The following is a 17,851-nucleotide window of genomic DNA, read 5'->3' as shown; positions in this document are numbered from 1 at the left end:
CCCCCCGATAGTCGACGTTTTCTGCACTCGCTCGGCGGAATAATAACATCGAGGAAGAGGTGAAACTCGAGTCGCTTACTCGGTCCACGAGCTCGGCGATTATTATTTACATGGACACTGAAATTAACAAATTGCCAACACGACACGGCGCGAGCCGACGACCACTTAGAAATCCATCCGAGACACTTCTGGCTTTCTAGATCCTCGAAATTTTTCCCTCCTCCCGCGGCCCGCCACGCGTTACATGCGAATTACCAGCTCGGCGAGTTTCGGAGTATAACAAATTGTCTCGTGAGAAAACGCGTGCGCACGCAGGAGCGTAGAAAGTGAAGTTTTGCGATACATAAAACACGCGTATCGTACAAAGCGTATTAATTAGTCTGAAACGTCCGGTGGCGGCGGAGAGGATCGAACGAAAATGCTCGGTACAGAGAGAAAGAGAGAGAGAGAGAGAGAGAGGGGCATCAAAGAGGCGGATATAATTAATGCTTTACTCGTCGACCCTCCATCTAAAAACGCTGTACTCATAATCCGATCTCTGCTCCGTCGTTTTCTTCATCCTCGGATCGCGCTCGTTTTTGCAATTAACACGTAGAAAACGCAACTCTCCGCGATATCATCGGCATACTTGCGATTCATAAGCGAGAGAGATTGCCGCGAGACAACGAGTAAGAGCGTTAAAGTTCGTTTCACCTGTTGTTTTTGCGTTACGTTCATCTTACCGCGACCGTTACCGTATTAATATCGGCGGCCGGGCGCGAGAGAACATCCGGATCTTGTAGCGATACTTGTCCCTGCCCGCGAATAAGGACGGGGTTGCCTTCGTCGGGGGCGTTCATTACGCGTTACTCGTTAAAACAGTACATGCCGGCTGCGTTTTCCGTGCACCGTTCCGTCCGTAACGGCCGCCGATCGCGCGACTGCCTCTTAACCGGCTGCGTTCTACGCCGCGCTACTACGAGCGTATTATTAGTTGCGCGATGATAATTGCGTGTTAACGTCGAATCGAGTAACGAGCCCCCGGTCGTTCATTTGCAGCAGGAGCCGCGGCCGGAACTCGACACCAGCAACGGCAGCAGCAACGGCGGCAGGCCGCGATTCGTTCCCGTCACCGCGCTCGAGGACGTGCAGGCGGTGCGCTGCGCCGAATTCCACCCCCACGGTAAGCTCTACGCCGTCGGCTCGAACTCGAAGACCCTCCGAATATGCGCCTACCCGAAGCTCCACGATGTCAGGTGAGTACGCGTTTTATCGCACGGCCACGTGTTTCATTGGGCGCGCCGAACGCCGCAGCGGTCACCGGTGAACGGTGCTGAGATATTACAGCCGCGTTTCATTAAATTACGCACAGAGTATAATTAACTGCGCTTGCAAAATTGATTTATACGGATAACAGAGAGCTAATGGTATGAGGTAAAAGATATATGCGCACCGAGTTGCAATTACTCGCCGTATCTTTGGTAATTCGACCGTCGATTAAGCTTTGTGTAATCAGTGGAAATCTACGCGGCAGTCGACATGTTAAAACCATCGAGAAGAATGTTGTGAGGTTCGAGAAGGGTTTTATTGCCATTATAAGAAGATAATTTTTAATTTTACAATAGCTGTTATAGTAATTTTTAATCTTAAATAGCTGTTATGGTAATCTTGAATATTACATTAAAGGGTAATTTTTATTCAGTGCTCTGGGACGAACTTCCTCAAGCGCAGATCCCAACAGATATATTTTGTGAAATATGAAAGTATTACATTGTTACGTTATACAATCATGCAAAGCACCACATGCTCGAGGTGTAATAAGAAAAAAGAAAAAAGAAAACACGCGTATGTCTGGTAGTTGTTAAAGAATATAGCGATACTGAGAGAAGAACCTCGCGAAGGTTGTACATTCGTTTCAGCTGAAAGTGAGATCGTCTCGAGCGGCTGTTGCAACAAGTATTTTCACTTTGTGCAACGATTTCGTCGGGATCCTATTTTTATCTATTTTGATACGTGTCGAAATCAGGCTTGAATACTTGCAACTCTCGCCTCGTGCCGCTTGTAAAATATCCCGTATTTTTTCCCGAATCGCACCTTTTCAAGTAACCAAACAAAAGTACGCTTACATTTTGTGCTCGTAAAAATCACGAAAATTATTCACCGAGACTGGACGTTGTCGAATTGATGAAGTGATTTCAATCGCACATTGTTCGCTATTCGATTGTATTGTTCGTATTATGAAAAAATTTCAAATTGCCTTTCACCGAGATTAGATCGCTCTATATATCGATTTACATCTTTCCACGAAGTTTCTGTTCGGCAAGAGATTTCCGGGAAGCGATTCCGTTCCGTTGTTACCGTAAACGCCCATCAATAATCAATTACCGATATCGATAATGGACTTTCTACCGAATGCACTTTGTATCGATGGAAATAACGTCACGATAGCGGATGGAAGTCGTCTCGCACCGGGCGCTCGAGAAATCGCAAATTGCGGCTGTATCGGACCGCGGAAGTAACGCGATCGCAATGCCTCCCCTCATCCAGAACCGAATATCGCAATGGAAGCTCTCAATGTCGCGTGCAGGCTGCCTCGAGGTAACGTTTGCGTGCGACGGATAATCACAGTGTCCGTCGTACCGCTCTTCGGCGAATTGCGTTATCCGAATTGCCGTACCGTCATTACGCTCTTGCGCAAAAATAACGAGCGCGAATCACTGTCTCGGTGTCTCGTCGTTACCGAAAAATTCGAACGGCAACGGGAATCACCACGATTCCTGTCGTCGAGCCGCGAGAGAAAAGGAGAAACAGAGAGAGAGGGAGAGAAAGTTTCATCTATTCGGCGCTCTGGGAAGAACGTTCCTCTCAAGTGCCCCTTAAGATATTACGTAGATAAATAATAACAGTGGAGAAATGCTGACCCAATCGTACATTAAACAAACGGATCCTCAATCAATACATGTTATGAATATAGTTATGAATATCAACACATATTATGAATATTGTTATGAATTTAGTGCGGATCGATCAGGGACAAGCGCACGGAGAAGACAAATTTTGCTGGGACAGCAAATTATTTAATATAGTGACGGCAAAAAGATTTATTTGTACAGTAGAAGGATTTGTTTGGGCAGCGGAAAGCTGTGTTAAGAGTATCAATTGCTACTTGCTGGATATATGGGCAGCAAAATTATTCTTTCCGCGTAACGAATCTTTTTGTTCTCGCTATAGCAACAAACAATTTGCTGTTTCCACTAAAATTTTTTTCTCCGTGCGGTAGCCAAGAAATTGCAGATATCTGATCCAGTGTGTACAGAAGGAAATTACATTATTAGTAGCAGCCCTGTGGATGCTCTCCTCTTTCCGAAAGGAAGTTGTAGAACGCGGTTTTAACCTTTTGCCCTGCTGTTCTGGAATTTCGAGTTTTATCTGGTAATGCAGTCCAAAATCTTGCAGTGCAACATCTAGTGCGCTTGTATTGCTCGGTACGGCAAGATGGTATCTCTAATCTTTCCCGTCCTGCTCTACTGTCTCCACAGGAGACTTCTGACCTGCGATTAAAGTCCTGATATGTGAGCTTAGATTGTTGCTCGGTTAGCATTTGGAGAAAGAGAGGGAGGGAGAGAGAGAAATCCTATGATAAGCTTGTATTTGCGATTCTGCGAAAAGCAGCGGGAAGAAAGAGAGAATCGTGAGAGTCGTAATACATTTAACGGCGCCAGCGAAAATAACTATTATAATTTATGGGTCGGTCGAAAGGGGAGACTCGTTATTAACGACCGCGATGAGGATCGCCGATCGACGAAATAATTTCACGCGAACATCCGCTCGCGCGTTGCCCGTTGTGCAACGATAACCGCTGCCTAGCCGAGCTTGGCGCACGTTTTTATTCACGGTGGACACGTTTCGGATGCCGAGATAGCGAATAGAACGCGGCGGGAGAAATCACAGCTTCTGCGGCGGAACGCGTCACATTCGTCACGTATTCAATAAGCCCGGGCTTATCAGTCATCTCGATGCGCCGATAATATCAACGCGATTGCGCCTCCCCGGGTAATTACAACAGACGCACACGCTCGTTAATCACACGACCACCATCCCCCCCTCCCCCAACCGACGCAACTGATATCCCTCTTGACGCGTCGTCGCCAATGCCGCTCACGGCAAGCGTAACTGTAATTCAGCAAGGTATTATTAGTACAAATTAATTCGATGCCTTTCATGAAATTCAGTTTATTTACAAAAGGTTGAGTGCAAGTTTAATGTTCGAAATAATCTCCATTATTTTCGATGACTTTGCTCCATCTTTCGAACAGATGCCTTCGCGGAAGAAATTTGGCGGTTTTGACTCGATAAAGTCATCGATGCTTTTTCGGACCTCGTTAACCGTTTTAAAATGCGTATCCGACGGGGCTGGCGAATAAGCCGCATGAGGGAGAATTTCCCAGCCCAAATTTATACATAAGATCTTTCCTCTCTTTTGCAGTATATGACCGCACGTTATCGTGCAGCAGAATCACCTACTTAGTTCCATTGCTGGTAAAAGATCCTTTTACAAGTTTTATGGGTCACAGCACTTTCACCCAAAGCATAGGAACAAATTACTTTGGTAGACTGAACAGCATTTTTATACAATTGGAGTGCAAAGTTGTTCTCTTGAACAACATTGTGCTAACTATTGTGTTCTGAGGTTATATCGACAAGGTCGTCAACTATTATAGTGCTTCTTAAAGCTTAAGGTTGGCACTTTCAAATCATCATAAAGGACAAGAGAAAAATTTAAATTTGAACCAGAGTTACTGGACATTAAATGAAAAAACACCGAATTAGTTTGTACACCTAATAATTTCGATAATATACGCGCGTGACGATATTTATACGACAGCGTGCGCGTGCGCGTACCGAGATTTTTCCCGATGAGATCGTTATCGTTATCTGGACCGCTTCCGGGCGCGGAATTTGTATCCGCGGAGAACAAGTAAGTAATAGATACTTTGTGTCGACGGACAGATATCTTTTAGATCGCCCGCCAGTGATACCGGACGTTTAAGAAATGCCTGTAACAACGCTGAGAAGAAAGTGTTCGGCCTTTGTGAACTAGAATAATTACACGGTATATGACTAATCAATTTGCATAGCAATTATAAGCACAATTTTTACAACATTATAATTATGGTCAAGAAGAGGGTTTTTTATACTTTCTAAACGTCCTCGAAAAGAATTCCACTCGAAAAGTTCAATGGCCGCCGAGTCGCTCGATTTCGATTAACGCTTATACAGAATGAATTCTTTCACTCGGCGTCGTCGAGTGTGAGTAGTTCCACTCGAAGCTGAAGAGAGAATTTGATGTGCTCCATCTGTCACAGGAACGAATTAACTCTGATTGAAACTCGGATCAAGAATTCACTTTAAGTTTCAGTTAAACATTCATTCTTACGATTCCGCGAGTAGCGATATTTTTATTATTGTTTTTAAAGAGATTGAACTCTAAGAAATTTAAATAATAAATTTATTAAATAATAATAAGTGTTACTTTAGTAATAGTAATTTGTTGCCATTTCTTTTTTGTTAAAAAATGACTATAACTTTAACGAGATTATCTTTTCGCAGCGAGATATCAAAGTTATTTGTGCGCATTGAATTGAAAGTTATAATTAGTTAAAAGAATAATAATAATCAAAGAGAGATGTGACTTTTGCTGATTGGCGATTATTGTTGAAGAAAATCAAGAGAGCTTCCACGAAATATAATATGTAAACTATGCTGAAAATGATCAACCGTGAAAGTAATTTCAAAAGTACTTGTCTTTTGCGTACTCTCTATACTATATTTGTATATATTCTGTAGCACCAGAGGGAATTTCATCCCGTTAATAAATTAAATTAAATTAAAGAAAAATTGAGAAGATTGCTAAATTAATTCGATCGTGATCGACCATGCATCCTATCGACATTCACTCACGCGGTTCGCACAATTTAAGTTGGTTCTGGAAATTTGCATTCGCTAAACTAATTTTACGCAAACGTGCTGGGTTAACGAGCGGCGAAGGCCTTCATGCCAAACGGAGCACACCCGCATGTTTAGCGAATGTGAGGGCACAAGCAGAGGGATAGCCGACAATAGTTCTCTTTTCATTACCGGCTACGAAGTCGTACTGCATCACGTCGTTTCCGTTTACATCGAGCGAGAACGCGCTACGTAACTCTTTATCCTCATCGCCATCATGCTCGCAACAGCTATACGAATATATATACATATATATATCTCATAACTTTTTTTTAATTGTTATATGCTTATTACAATCTTAAACTTCTGCTTAAATAAATAATACGACTGACAAACGTAAAATACGACGTATACGGTGTCTTAGATCATAATCTGAGCTCAAAAACAACTCAAAATATAGAGCTCATAACTTCAGTACGATTTTTGGATCATAAAAACCTTCGGGCTCGCGATCAGAAAATTCAGATATTCACGGTTCCGCGAAAATTTCATGAATAAATTCGGAAAGGGACACGCACAAAGAGTGACGAAAATCTAGCAAATCCGAAGAGATCGAGAACTTTGTATACAGTCGAGAACGATACGTAGTAAAGTCGAGGTAATAAAATATTCATAGAAGGTGCAGAAGGTGATCCGGTTGAAAATACTAAATTAACTGGAGAACGTGGAATATGTCGCGTGTGACTAAATAATTCAGTAATATGCGGGGGCGGTTACAAAAATACGTGAGGTCGTGTCGCACAAAAATAGCGTAGAACGGTATTATACTTTCGGTTTTTTTTTTTTGAGAGAGAGAAAGAGAGAGAGAGAGAAACAGAGGGAAGGTTACTTTATAGTTCGAGACTGCTTTACATTACAAGGTAGACAACAAAGAGTCCCCTTTCACTCGTACACTATTCCGTCTCGAATTCACGACAGTGCTCATTTAACGCTCATATCATAACGTCCCGGTGAAAAAAAGAAGGCAACGAGCCGCAATTCGCGTCTAAAGTCAATAGTGCATCGCCATTTCCATTGGTTCACCCGTAAGTAACCTCGTACTCGACTCGAGTCGTTACCTCCGACTCGCGAAATGATTCTCGCTCGGCGTCGAGAAAGTGCGCTCGTGTACGAGACGCGCGTTACTCGCTGTTTCGCGGAAAATTTGCGCTCGAATTGCAGGGAACACGAGGTGCGACACACACGCGTGTGTCTTACACAACTCTTCGCCGCGCACTTTCAAAATTACCGTTTCCCCGTAACAGCAAGCGGCGAGAGCCAAGTGTTACGAGCATTTCAAACTCTGTACGAGTGTTATTGAAAAAAGGATAAATAAGGCAAAAAAGTATCGAGTCTCTAGGATAAAAAGAACCAAGTCTCAATTATGTTGCACGAAAAAAAAAAGGATTAGCTCTCACGGATAAAAATTAGCTGTCCATATAATATAACTGAAACGTAATTACTTTAGCTAATTCTTCTTATTCCTCTACTTAATTTCTAGTTCTCATAACTAAAAACTAGGTCTGGTAACTAAATTTCAGTTACACTTTATGGACAGCTAATTCCGTGTGATAATTCCTTTTTTCCGCGTGGTATAAATGTTTTTTAAGAATGTTTAAGAAATTTAAATGTTTGTTAGAAAAGATCGACCTGATTGCATCATGCAAACTTCTGGTAGAAAATTAAGAAAATTAGGTGCTTAATATGATCAATAATGTATTATATCATTCTTATGAACGTATCGTTAAACTAAATGTCGGATTTATTTTACATAAACCAGAGATTAAAAAGATATTAAAATTTTGCTGAAAAAAATGAGAGCACGTGTTTCGTCACACGCAACCCTGAAATAAGGTTCGCATAAGTCGACTCGAGCAGCGTTCGCTGATCTTTTTCTACAGTCTTACACACAAAATCATGCCGCTGCAATGAGCCACACGGATAAACAGCTCGTAAAACTTGCTAAATGGCCGTTGTAAACGTCGCGATTACGCCATTTGACGCCATAATAGCGCTAATAGCACACGTACGCGCGTTCGTAATTATGTAAACTTACGAGACATCAGGAAATCGTTCTTGGCGTCGTGACATCCGTGTTGCGACAGGAGCAAAAGTCTGATACCAGTGACGGGCAGCTTATGAAAACTTGGCTATTAGGAGACGTTAGATCATTTAATTAGAATCCGATGTGATCGGTTCTCTCTCGCGTACGTGAGCGTCATGAACGTACTTAGAACACAACCTTATTACTTTTTCAAGAATGAAACTCACTTTTCCCGTTTATTTTTGACCAGCTAAACCGCTCCCATGCCTCCCATGAATTCGAATGGCACGTCTCGGGTTTGCTCATAAGGTGGTTTATCAAAGAAAATTTGTGTGCGTTTAGACGCGAATATACATATTCATGTTATACATTCGTTGTTCGTTCCAATTCTCTACGTAGCAAATCTACGCCGTCTCACACCGCGATATTCATGTCGCAAATCAGATTCCGTGTATTATGCGAGGTCGCAAATTAGATTTGCGATTTCATTTTTATTCCGGATCGAAGTTACCGGAGCAAGCGATATCGTTCAGATCGTAAAAGAGATATTGGCCTCGCGAGCGAAATGGGACCGATATACATGGATTATCGGTCAAAGAGTCGAGTTAACGCGGATTTTTTGCAGCAATTTAAAACGGCAGAAGAAACACTGAAGAACAAGATCCAGGAGCTAATAATGACAGCCGTGCAATCAATACCGCCTGTAAGGCGCGTTACAAACGCACGCATGTGACATCGTTTTATTGATAAGTGAGAGTGTGACTTTACATGTCATTTCGAAAGACAAATTTCTGTTTCTTATTGACACATTTTTCCGTCGCTTTTATTTTCAAGCGGCTTTCGCGTCAACTTTCAAAATGATAAAAAAAAATTACAACCTCGTCTCGTTGGATATTATAGATAAGCGATCTAGCGAATAAGGGCACAGATTTCTACGTAGAGTGACATTTACGACACATCGTTTCGAATCCGACAGTCATCCGCGATGTGTTCCTCTTTTTTCTTCTTTCAAACGAGATGTGCTATGCAGGATATGCGACGAAAGTAAGCCGATGACAGCGGCTTATTCATACCGGTAAATTCCCCGTGAAACGTAATCTTCGGATTTCTCTATACTTATAATTGATGTATTAAGAACAAATTATTACTGCTGAAATAAGCCTTCGAGAATTTTTATTATTATTATTTAATTTTTATATGTTCGCGCAGAAGAAAAAGTACTAGATTCAAATAAAGAATTACTCCGATATTCCTTAGCAAAAAAATTTAATTAATCCAACTAAAAATTTGTTAAGAAATATTTGAATAGTTATTTACTTTAATTTAACATTGTTTTCTATGATCGATATTTTACACAAATTTTAAGATGAAAGGAGCTTTCTTTTCGTCAATATATTCGTCGTACAGATTCAATGCGAAAATTCCTTGCCACCATCTTGCACGCTGATCTTTCTCTCAAACGATTGCACGCTGTGTAATATTTATCTATTCCATTATTCTTATCGCTCCACGTATTCGGACACCTTTCCCAATTATGTTGTTATTGTCCGGAGAAACCTCCTCGACGAATAATCGTATCGTCACTTTCGAAAGTCGTTCCTGTCCGGTGCTCGACTGGAAATTGCCACGGCCAGAAATGTCGTTAATTCCGCGCATCACGCTGGGGGCCGAATGGATACGAGAAGGCAAATAATAATTAATAATGAGAGATATTTTACGAGTGGAACATCTTGATCGGCAGACGCGTGTAGAGCAAGCGAGAGTGAGAGAGAGAGAGAGAGAGAGGGAGAGAGAGCGATTGCGAGCTCAACGCGTCAGATTCGCGGTGGGAAAGAGCGGCGTTCTTAATTAAAATCTGCATAAAAACCGGCGCCGTGAAAGCGGCCGCGCGTCTCTTTAAAAATCATCGAGCCTCTCCTTCGTTTCCACGGCCGAAACGCCGTGGCATGCGCAATAATGCAGCGATATCGGCTTCAATTAGAGACGAGGACGACTAAGAACGAGGAAGAAAATGGGTTCGATGAAAGTGAGACGCCTGCGAACCCACGTGAGCGGTTCTGCACGAGAAAAAAAAATTAGTCTTAACCCTTTCGGTACTACTGCCGCCCATTAGCGGTGGCCATGAAACGTTCTCTGGGTACTACCGTCGCCTATTGGCGGCATCCACGAAACGTTCTCTGGGTACTACGCTGCCGTACAGTGCAACCACTTTTGTGGAAAACTTCCTCGTACCACGAATGTATAATCGCGGCCAGCTCTTCCGTACCGAAAGGGTTAAATCAAGAATAGATATTCTCATATATAAGCAAGAATATCATAATCTTCTTAGAAGATTTTTAGCTTTGGTTCGATTGAATTTACGTTGACGCAAGTGTTACTCGAACTCAATTCAAAGCTGAAAATCTCCTAAGAAGATTATAATATTCCGACTTATATGTGAGAATATCTGTTCTTGATTTAAGACTAATCTTTTTTTCGCGTGTTCTCTCCTCCAGCTCGGACGTTCGACGGCTCCGGTGAAATAATTCCACGATTCCGCGCCGGCCGACGGATGATTTATCGCGGTAGCGTGGAAATATTTACCACGCGGCGGCAATACCGTACGACGTTCGAACGGTCTGGGAAGTAACAGCAGAATTTTTGCGTGTTTTCTCTTTCTCAGGGAAGATCATCAGACGTATCAGCCCACCGTTCTCTTCAAGAGAACGAAGCATCACAAGGGCTCCATATATTGCCTCGCGTGGACCCCGGACGGCAGGCTGATGGCCACCGGCAGCAACGACAAGACCGTGAAACTGATGCGCTTCAACGCCGACACTTCGAACCTCGAAGGTACTGTCTCTTCTTGTTCTCTTCTAAGTTCCGTCGAGTGAAATTCCACTCCAAAAGCGGAGTGACAGCTGAGTAGGGCGTAAAGTATATTTTTCACTCGGAATCGCCGAGTGAATATTTTCATTCGATATTGAAGAATTAATCTGATGCATTTCACCGTCGTAGGATCAGATTGACTCTGATTTAAAATTCAAATTTCAAGTTTCACAAGGTCCATGTTTTGTAATATTTTATACTCGGGACTTTACAAGTTATGAACAATTTGCTCCACTTTAATTCTTCTCTCTTCTCTCTTATTTTATTTATTTATTTACATACGGGAAGTATCCCTTTGGTACAATATGTTCAACAAATATAATGAAAAAGAAAGAAAAAAGAATAGAGAAAAGAAAAGGTAAGGTACAACCTAGCAGATATTAAATAAAAATACTAGCATAAAAAGACACGTTATAACAATACATTGTAACACTTTAAGATATACTTAGGTTCGAGTGATCATTGACGTTTAAATTATAATATATTTGTATATTATATTATTAAATTTCCTATTCGTTGAATCCTGTTCGGTTTCCCGGCCTTATTGAGAAATGAAACTGATCAGTGATACGTAAATTTGTTGCGCCGTGAAGAGTTGATTCATTGTCCTCGATCAGATTCACGCTATTCAAAGGGGATTCAAGTACATTACCTTCTTCATTAACACGCATTGCCACAAACTCACCTGTGCTGTTTCCCACATTGAATTTCCAGGGCAAGAAGTCGAGCTGACTATGCACGACGGTACGGTGCGCGACCTGTGCTTCCTCGAGGACACGTCGAACAAATCGAGTCTTCTGATCAGCGGCGGTGCTGGCGATTGCAAGATATACGTTACCGACTGCGCGACCGGTACACCTTTCCAGGCTTTAAGCGGTCACAGCGGCCACGTGCTGACGCTCTACAACTGGGGCGGAGCGATGTTCGTCAGCGGATCGCAGGATAAAACAGTTCGATTCTGGGACCTGAGAACGAGGGGCTGCGTCAATATGGTCACACCTGCGACGGTACCTGGCAGCAGGGTTAGTTGGGTTCTCCGTCGATACGTTTGCGATAGCAGCGTCTTTCACGCTGATGATCACGATCCTTGGGTGACGGAGAACGGAATAAGGGTGACTTTCACCGAACTCTGATCAAACTAATCGATGAATAATAATAAGAATTGCCAGCGTGTCAATTTCTACTGCCGTAACTTGTTCAACGATAATCAGAAAGTTCATCATTTTCATCTGTGTTGGCAAAACAGAGGCAGGCAACACTTGAGACTGACAGTAATCTTAAATCGTCGATCAACTTAATCGGATGTGGGCAAAAGTTATCCTAAGTCTCGCATCTTTGTTGAAAGGAAGAATGAGAAAAAATAGAACGGTTTTTCACGAATTCGTCTTGAATATTTTATTGCGTAAATATTAAATATTAATTAATCCTCTAATGGGGCAAAGTGGACTTTCAACGTATCCAGAAATATAAAAAAATTTTTTCATGTAATCAATGATACAAAATGGATAAAGGAAGTAAATAATAACGTGAAGCATCTGTTTTCGAAAGAGAAACAGTGCGCTAATAATAAAGAAATAAATGATAAACAAAATAAACGAAGCCGTGGGGTCAATTTGATCCCATACTTTACCATTAGAGGATTAATCAAACAATAAATTCATTTCGTTCTCCGTCCACACATATAGTTTACAGTGCTCTACGCGTGTCACTTACGCGGGTCAATAGCCAATGGTAAACGTTCGAGACGAAAGTTGCAGTGGGAGTCAGCGGACTTCGAGGAGGTGTTCGCGCCATAACTTAGAATCCGGCATGCATCAACATTTTTACGTTCCGTTTTAGCCTTTAGTTCCGCGTCCGATAAATATTCGATCTCGTCGCAGTTTTTTTACATTACCGCACCGCCATCTCTCTCCCGCTCGCAAGGCATCCGTCACCTCTCTCCCCGCCGATCGGATTTTTATCGGACGTTTTCGCGATTCGTTCCCAAGTACGAAAGCAGTATTGTTTGCCTGATCAGCATCTGATCCCGCTGCAGGTCGGAAGCCCCGTAGCTGCGCTCTGCGTGGACCCGTCCGGCCGGCTCTTGGTGTCCGGCCACGAGGACAGTAGCTGCGTCCTCTTCGACATTCGCGGTGGTAGAACGGTTCAATGCTTTAAGCCACACGCGGCGGACATCAGGAGCATACGATTCTCACCGTCGGCGTATTACCTACTGACAGCAGGATACGACAACAAATTGGTACTCACGGATTTGCAAGGTGTGTTTCGCGTTAAAATCGCTGATACCCGACAGGCTTTTATCTAATTGGACACAACGAAATATGTTTCAGGCGATCTTACGATGCCGTTGCCCAGCGTGGTGGTTGCCCAACATCAGGACAAAGTAATCTCGGGACGTTGGCATCCGACCGAGTTCTCGTTCCTCAGTACTTCCGCTGACAAAACGGCGACCCTGTGGGCCTTACCACCTGTTTAAATGTCCAGGGCGATAATGCGCGCAATGTTATTTATTTCTTCGTTTTCTTCTTTGAGAACACCTTAATAACACGATCATTTTCGTCCGAACGGTAACCTCACACGTCGACTCTCAAGTTATCCGACAGACACTATTAACCTCCGGAGAAGAGCAAGCGGTTTTATGCGGTGTTGACACTCTAACGTTATCTGTGTACTCGCACATAGTTTAACCATGACCAATTAAACCTCCTTGATCTGTGTGACTACGTCGTTAACGTGACACGATATTAATTAATCGCAGCGTGTGCGACTTGTTACACACGAGAGAAGTCAAGCATTTAAACGCGATTCAAACGTAACTGTAACATGCTTTAAGGAAGAATAAGGAACCGTCTTTAGTCAGAGGCGATATATATATATATATATATATATATATATCGAGTCGGTAGAATTGTTTTTTTAACTACGAGAATTTGATACCGGGAATTACAAGACTGTGGATGAATAATCACACGATTCGCCGCTTCCGAATCAGATAAATCCGAAGCCGAATCGTACCAACATGAATTTTAAATATTCTACTTTCAGCACAAAAGTGCGACAAGTTCTCAGACTCGTCGAAGGACGATTTCCCGGAGAATGACGCACGCGTACTTATCGGGACCGCGATGCGACACATGACGTACACCTTCTGTCTCTTTTTAATACGTTTTCGTTATAATCAGAATGATACCTGTACTGTAAATATGTTAAGATAGCGTTAAGAAATTTTCAACATTACGAAACTCCGTCGCGCTCCTGTACAAAGGACGTACCAATTAATTTCTTACTCCGAGTGCTCTCTTATTTTCGCTCAGTTCGTTTATCATTTTATTTTCACGTTGTTTCGTAATATTTAAATGAGAAAAGAAAACGAAAGAAACATCCGATGGATCGTCACATTTGTTGTATTTTACTTTTGGTTTATTATGAAAAATGCACCGCGCTGCAATTGTTCTAATTCTCGCGCGCGCACGCACACAAGTCTAACTCGTGTAGATGCTCCTTACTTCCATCTTTCCTTGTTATCGACTCACAAGCCAAATATACACACACGCGTTCTAGTACATATATATATATATATATATATATATATATATATAGCCGTATTCAAAGAAATTATATACGTACGCTCATACTAATCGCTATTTTTTACGGACTAAGATAATTACATAATAATATAAATCGAGAATGGCGTATGTATCTGGAGCGTCGAACACGTGATTATAAGTTTGCGCCAATCGGAGAACACGATAGTATTCTTATTCGTAGTAAGGTCGTAAGTCGACTAACAGTTAGATTTAAGTTGCATATTGCAATCGCCAAAGCTCGCAGTAGCAACAAAACTGAAAAGAGAAGAAAGAGAGGAACCACCCGCGTGTGTGTGTGTATCACCTCGCGCGGCTACCGAGAGAGCGGTGGGGTGTTCTTTTTCTCGAACGATCGGAACCGCGACTTGAAACACGGGAAGAAGTTTCTGTAAATACACGTTCATCGGTGACCGACTCTTGATTTTCTCATATCATCACTCCGTCAGGCGAACAATGTCCGCGACATCGTTTCGTTCTCTTATTGTTTTACCCCTATTTCTCCGACGTTGACGCTCGCATGTTTCGAGTCTCACTTCGCGTTAGCATACTTTTTCCGCGTATAGACAAATCGTACCTTAAGACGCGAAAGTGTTCGATGAAAACGGGAAAGTTCGCGAGTGATAGTAACAAAGCAGAATAACGATAAGCAGAATAACGGAAGGGGAGACTGGTGAATAAATAGGGAGGTTAAAGCGCGCACCCGCTTGCCAGATAAAACTTCGCGATCTTCCGTGCTCGATCATTCGACGCAGAACGCGGAAATGTGTGCACGGAGTACGTGAATCAAAATACTATTCGTGCGAGACGAATCCTTGCGAACGGTGTCCGTTAAATATTTTCTTTCTTTTCTTTCAGCACGATTTACGAATCAACGAAAATAACTCTCTTCGGATATTTTTCAAGTCCAGAAGTGTGTACAATTAATGGTGGTAGTAATGTCACCAGTATAATCCGAAAACATTACGTGCATCTCGGTGCAGCTACCGCGCGTCATCTCGTGATTTGTATCTCGCTGCTCGACGACTTTGTTTCCCTACTCCGTGTATCTTAATGATCGACAGTCGAAATCGCGTAACGGCGACGAACGGACAAGCGGAACAACGGGAGAATAGCGATTATTTGTAATAGCGACTTGACGCAAGCATCTGCTTCCATGTAGCAATTTATCGTGCCTTCTGTCGTGGCTGCTTTCGGCGATTCACATTTATTTTTGTATCTTTTCGTGAAGTCCTTCGTCCCCTTCCACTCCCTCCCCCTCCCCCCTCTCACCATCCCCATTCCCCAACGCTAATCTCCCCCTCCCACCCCCCTTTCATCACACACAATGTATCCAAACGAGCTCGTAAACATCTAAAAGTAAATCTCAGTATCTCGTACGAGTATTACCGCATAACATACTATACATAATAGTATAACTTATAACTTTGTACTTTTCTTGTAGATACGATACGATATATATGTCACGTCTAATTTAAACAATAAAATTTACGTTATTAAGACCGCCGTGTCGATGGTTGAGACCCACCCGGCCAGAGAAGAGCCCATCGGAGAATTCAAGCCGGGAGAACCAGCCGCGCTAATCTCATTTGGGCCCGAGTTTTTCGGAAGTTTCGGTAATCGGGCCGATTAGACCGCCGTAAGAGAGAAATTACGACGGCCCTGGATACCGTACTGCGGTATAAGGTGTATATACTTGCCAAAAGTCGATCGACTTTTTATAAATTTCCCATAATGACTGTAATCATGCAATCTTCCACCCGCATGCATTACCGGTGGCGCCGAATTCGCTGCTCCGCGGGCCCAGTTCCGTGAAATAGGGGTATACCGCGCGCGAGTGAAACCGCTCTCCTAATCTCGGAAACATTAAGCGAGAATTATTTAACGGAGAACCGGCAATTTTGCCGCTCATCTTTATCGATTATGGAAAAACTCTACCGCCGCTGAGATATAATATATCACGCGTCAGGCGACTGCGTGCCGGCGACTTCGGGCGAGCCGAAATTTTGCGATGACCGACGCAACTGAACGACTCTCGCGAAATTGAATAACCGAGATCGTTTCTGAAAAAAGAGAATACGATCCCGCTGGGAATTTCCAGGTGGATTCCCACGGAAATCCAAGGGACCTTCTGCGAATCCATGCAGGATATTCAAGAAATCCGTATAAAAATCCACATGATGTATGAAAGACGCGTCTGTTGTTTCAGTGCAGAGAGTAAAAGGCGAATCGATAATTATGCTTCGGATAAATCTTTCTATCGTCACGTCAACCCGCTTGAAGTCGGCGCGAAAAGACGACGAAGGGGTACGAAAAGAGTAAGCGTCGCGGCGAACAACCTCACGATCTTCGGACTCGGCCCGAGAAGCGTCCCCGGGGCGAGGATCCACCCACGGAATTCCTGTACGTCTGTCGGGGACCATCTGTCGATTCGACGAATTCGGTTGGTTTGCGCTTCGGGATTTTTCGAAATCCTCACCGCGGGCCAAATTACCGAGCCCTAATTACCACCGGTGCGATGATCATCCTGGGACGGACGCGTACCCCGGGTCCCCGGAGATAAATGTAGTTTCTATCGAACCCACCTACAAAGTCGGTCGGACCCGTGCGTTGCGCAGCCTTCAGGAATGTCCCCCGAGGTGCGACGCTTCCTCCGTTAATTCCACTTACTTATTACGGCTTGCTCGATCATATTTGGCAATGGGCTCTGATTCGGGATTTTTAGGATTCCGCTTAATTGACCGTCGCAACGTCTTCTGACTGATAGAGAGAGGAGGCGAGTCCCAACATGTGTCTTATAAGATGTCTTTATTTGAAATTTTAGTTCTACTTTAAGTTTAGTATAGTTCTATATTGAGTGTTCAAAGGTCTTCCTATTATGCTCCTTTGGCGCCATGAATAGGAAAGTTATTTCCGTTTCCTTTGTTTGAAGACCTAATGTAGAATTTAAAATTTCCCTCCGACACGTAAACTTGGCAGAAAAAAATCAGTATTCCGTTGGTCAAGTTTTTACGTATGGTATCCCCTTAATTTGTTATTTCATGCTTTCGCGGTATGGAAAAATACCTAATTCGACCTTCGAGTTAATATAATGTTGTCGTAGTATGCAAATGGCAAGTTGAAGAGAGAAAAAACGAGAGACAACTTCTGAGAGACAGAGCAGACCGGTACAATCGCGATATCGCCCGGTCACAATGACTATTTTCCGGTAATTAGAGAAACGGGTTTAATTGGAAGAAAAACACATTACACCTAGTGCTATTTGAATATGAGGAAAATAAGTAATCGTGTATACTTGAGTGACCACGAGATCTCTCTGTTACGGAGGACGCGACTCGCTCCAGTCTCAGAAACGTAATAACAATAATTAAGCAAATATTATTCCGAGAAA

At 42.9% G+C, this 17,851-nt stretch overlaps 1 protein-coding gene across 4 annotated transcripts in view; it reads left to right on the top strand.

Annotated features, from left to right (window-relative positions):
* The window catches only part of LOC106745464 (WD repeat-containing protein 47), an 87,382-nt gene extending 71,420 nt beyond the window's left edge, over nucleotides 1-15,962 (top strand). For all 4 annotated transcript variants that reach the window (XM_014621082.1, XM_014621085.1, XM_014621083.1 and 1 more), the window contains 5 exons: nucleotides 1,039-1,235; nucleotides 10,671-10,840; nucleotides 11,591-11,898; nucleotides 12,912-13,134; nucleotides 13,207-15,962. In XM_014621082.1, coding sequence (XP_014476568.1) covers nucleotides 1,039-1,235; nucleotides 10,671-10,840; nucleotides 11,591-11,898; nucleotides 12,912-13,134; nucleotides 13,207-13,352 — 1,044 coding nt within the window. In that variant the 3' untranslated portion in view covers nucleotides 13,353-15,962. The remainder of the gene's footprint in view (nucleotides 1-1,038; nucleotides 1,236-10,670; nucleotides 10,841-11,590; nucleotides 11,899-12,911; nucleotides 13,135-13,206) is intronic.
* The last annotated feature ends 1,889 nt before the right edge of the window (nucleotides 15,963-17,851 follow it).

The sequence above is a fragment of the Dinoponera quadriceps genome, unplaced genomic scaffold (assembly GCF_001313825.1).
Source record: "Dinoponera quadriceps isolate SergipeBrazil2010 unplaced genomic scaffold, ASM131382v1 scaffold1280, whole genome shotgun sequence".
In the NCBI taxonomy this organism is placed as follows: Eukaryota; Metazoa; Arthropoda; class Insecta; order Hymenoptera; family Formicidae; genus Dinoponera; species Dinoponera quadriceps.
The sequence above is the reverse complement of the archived record's forward strand: the minus strand, read 5'-3'. Positions and strand labels throughout refer to the sequence as shown.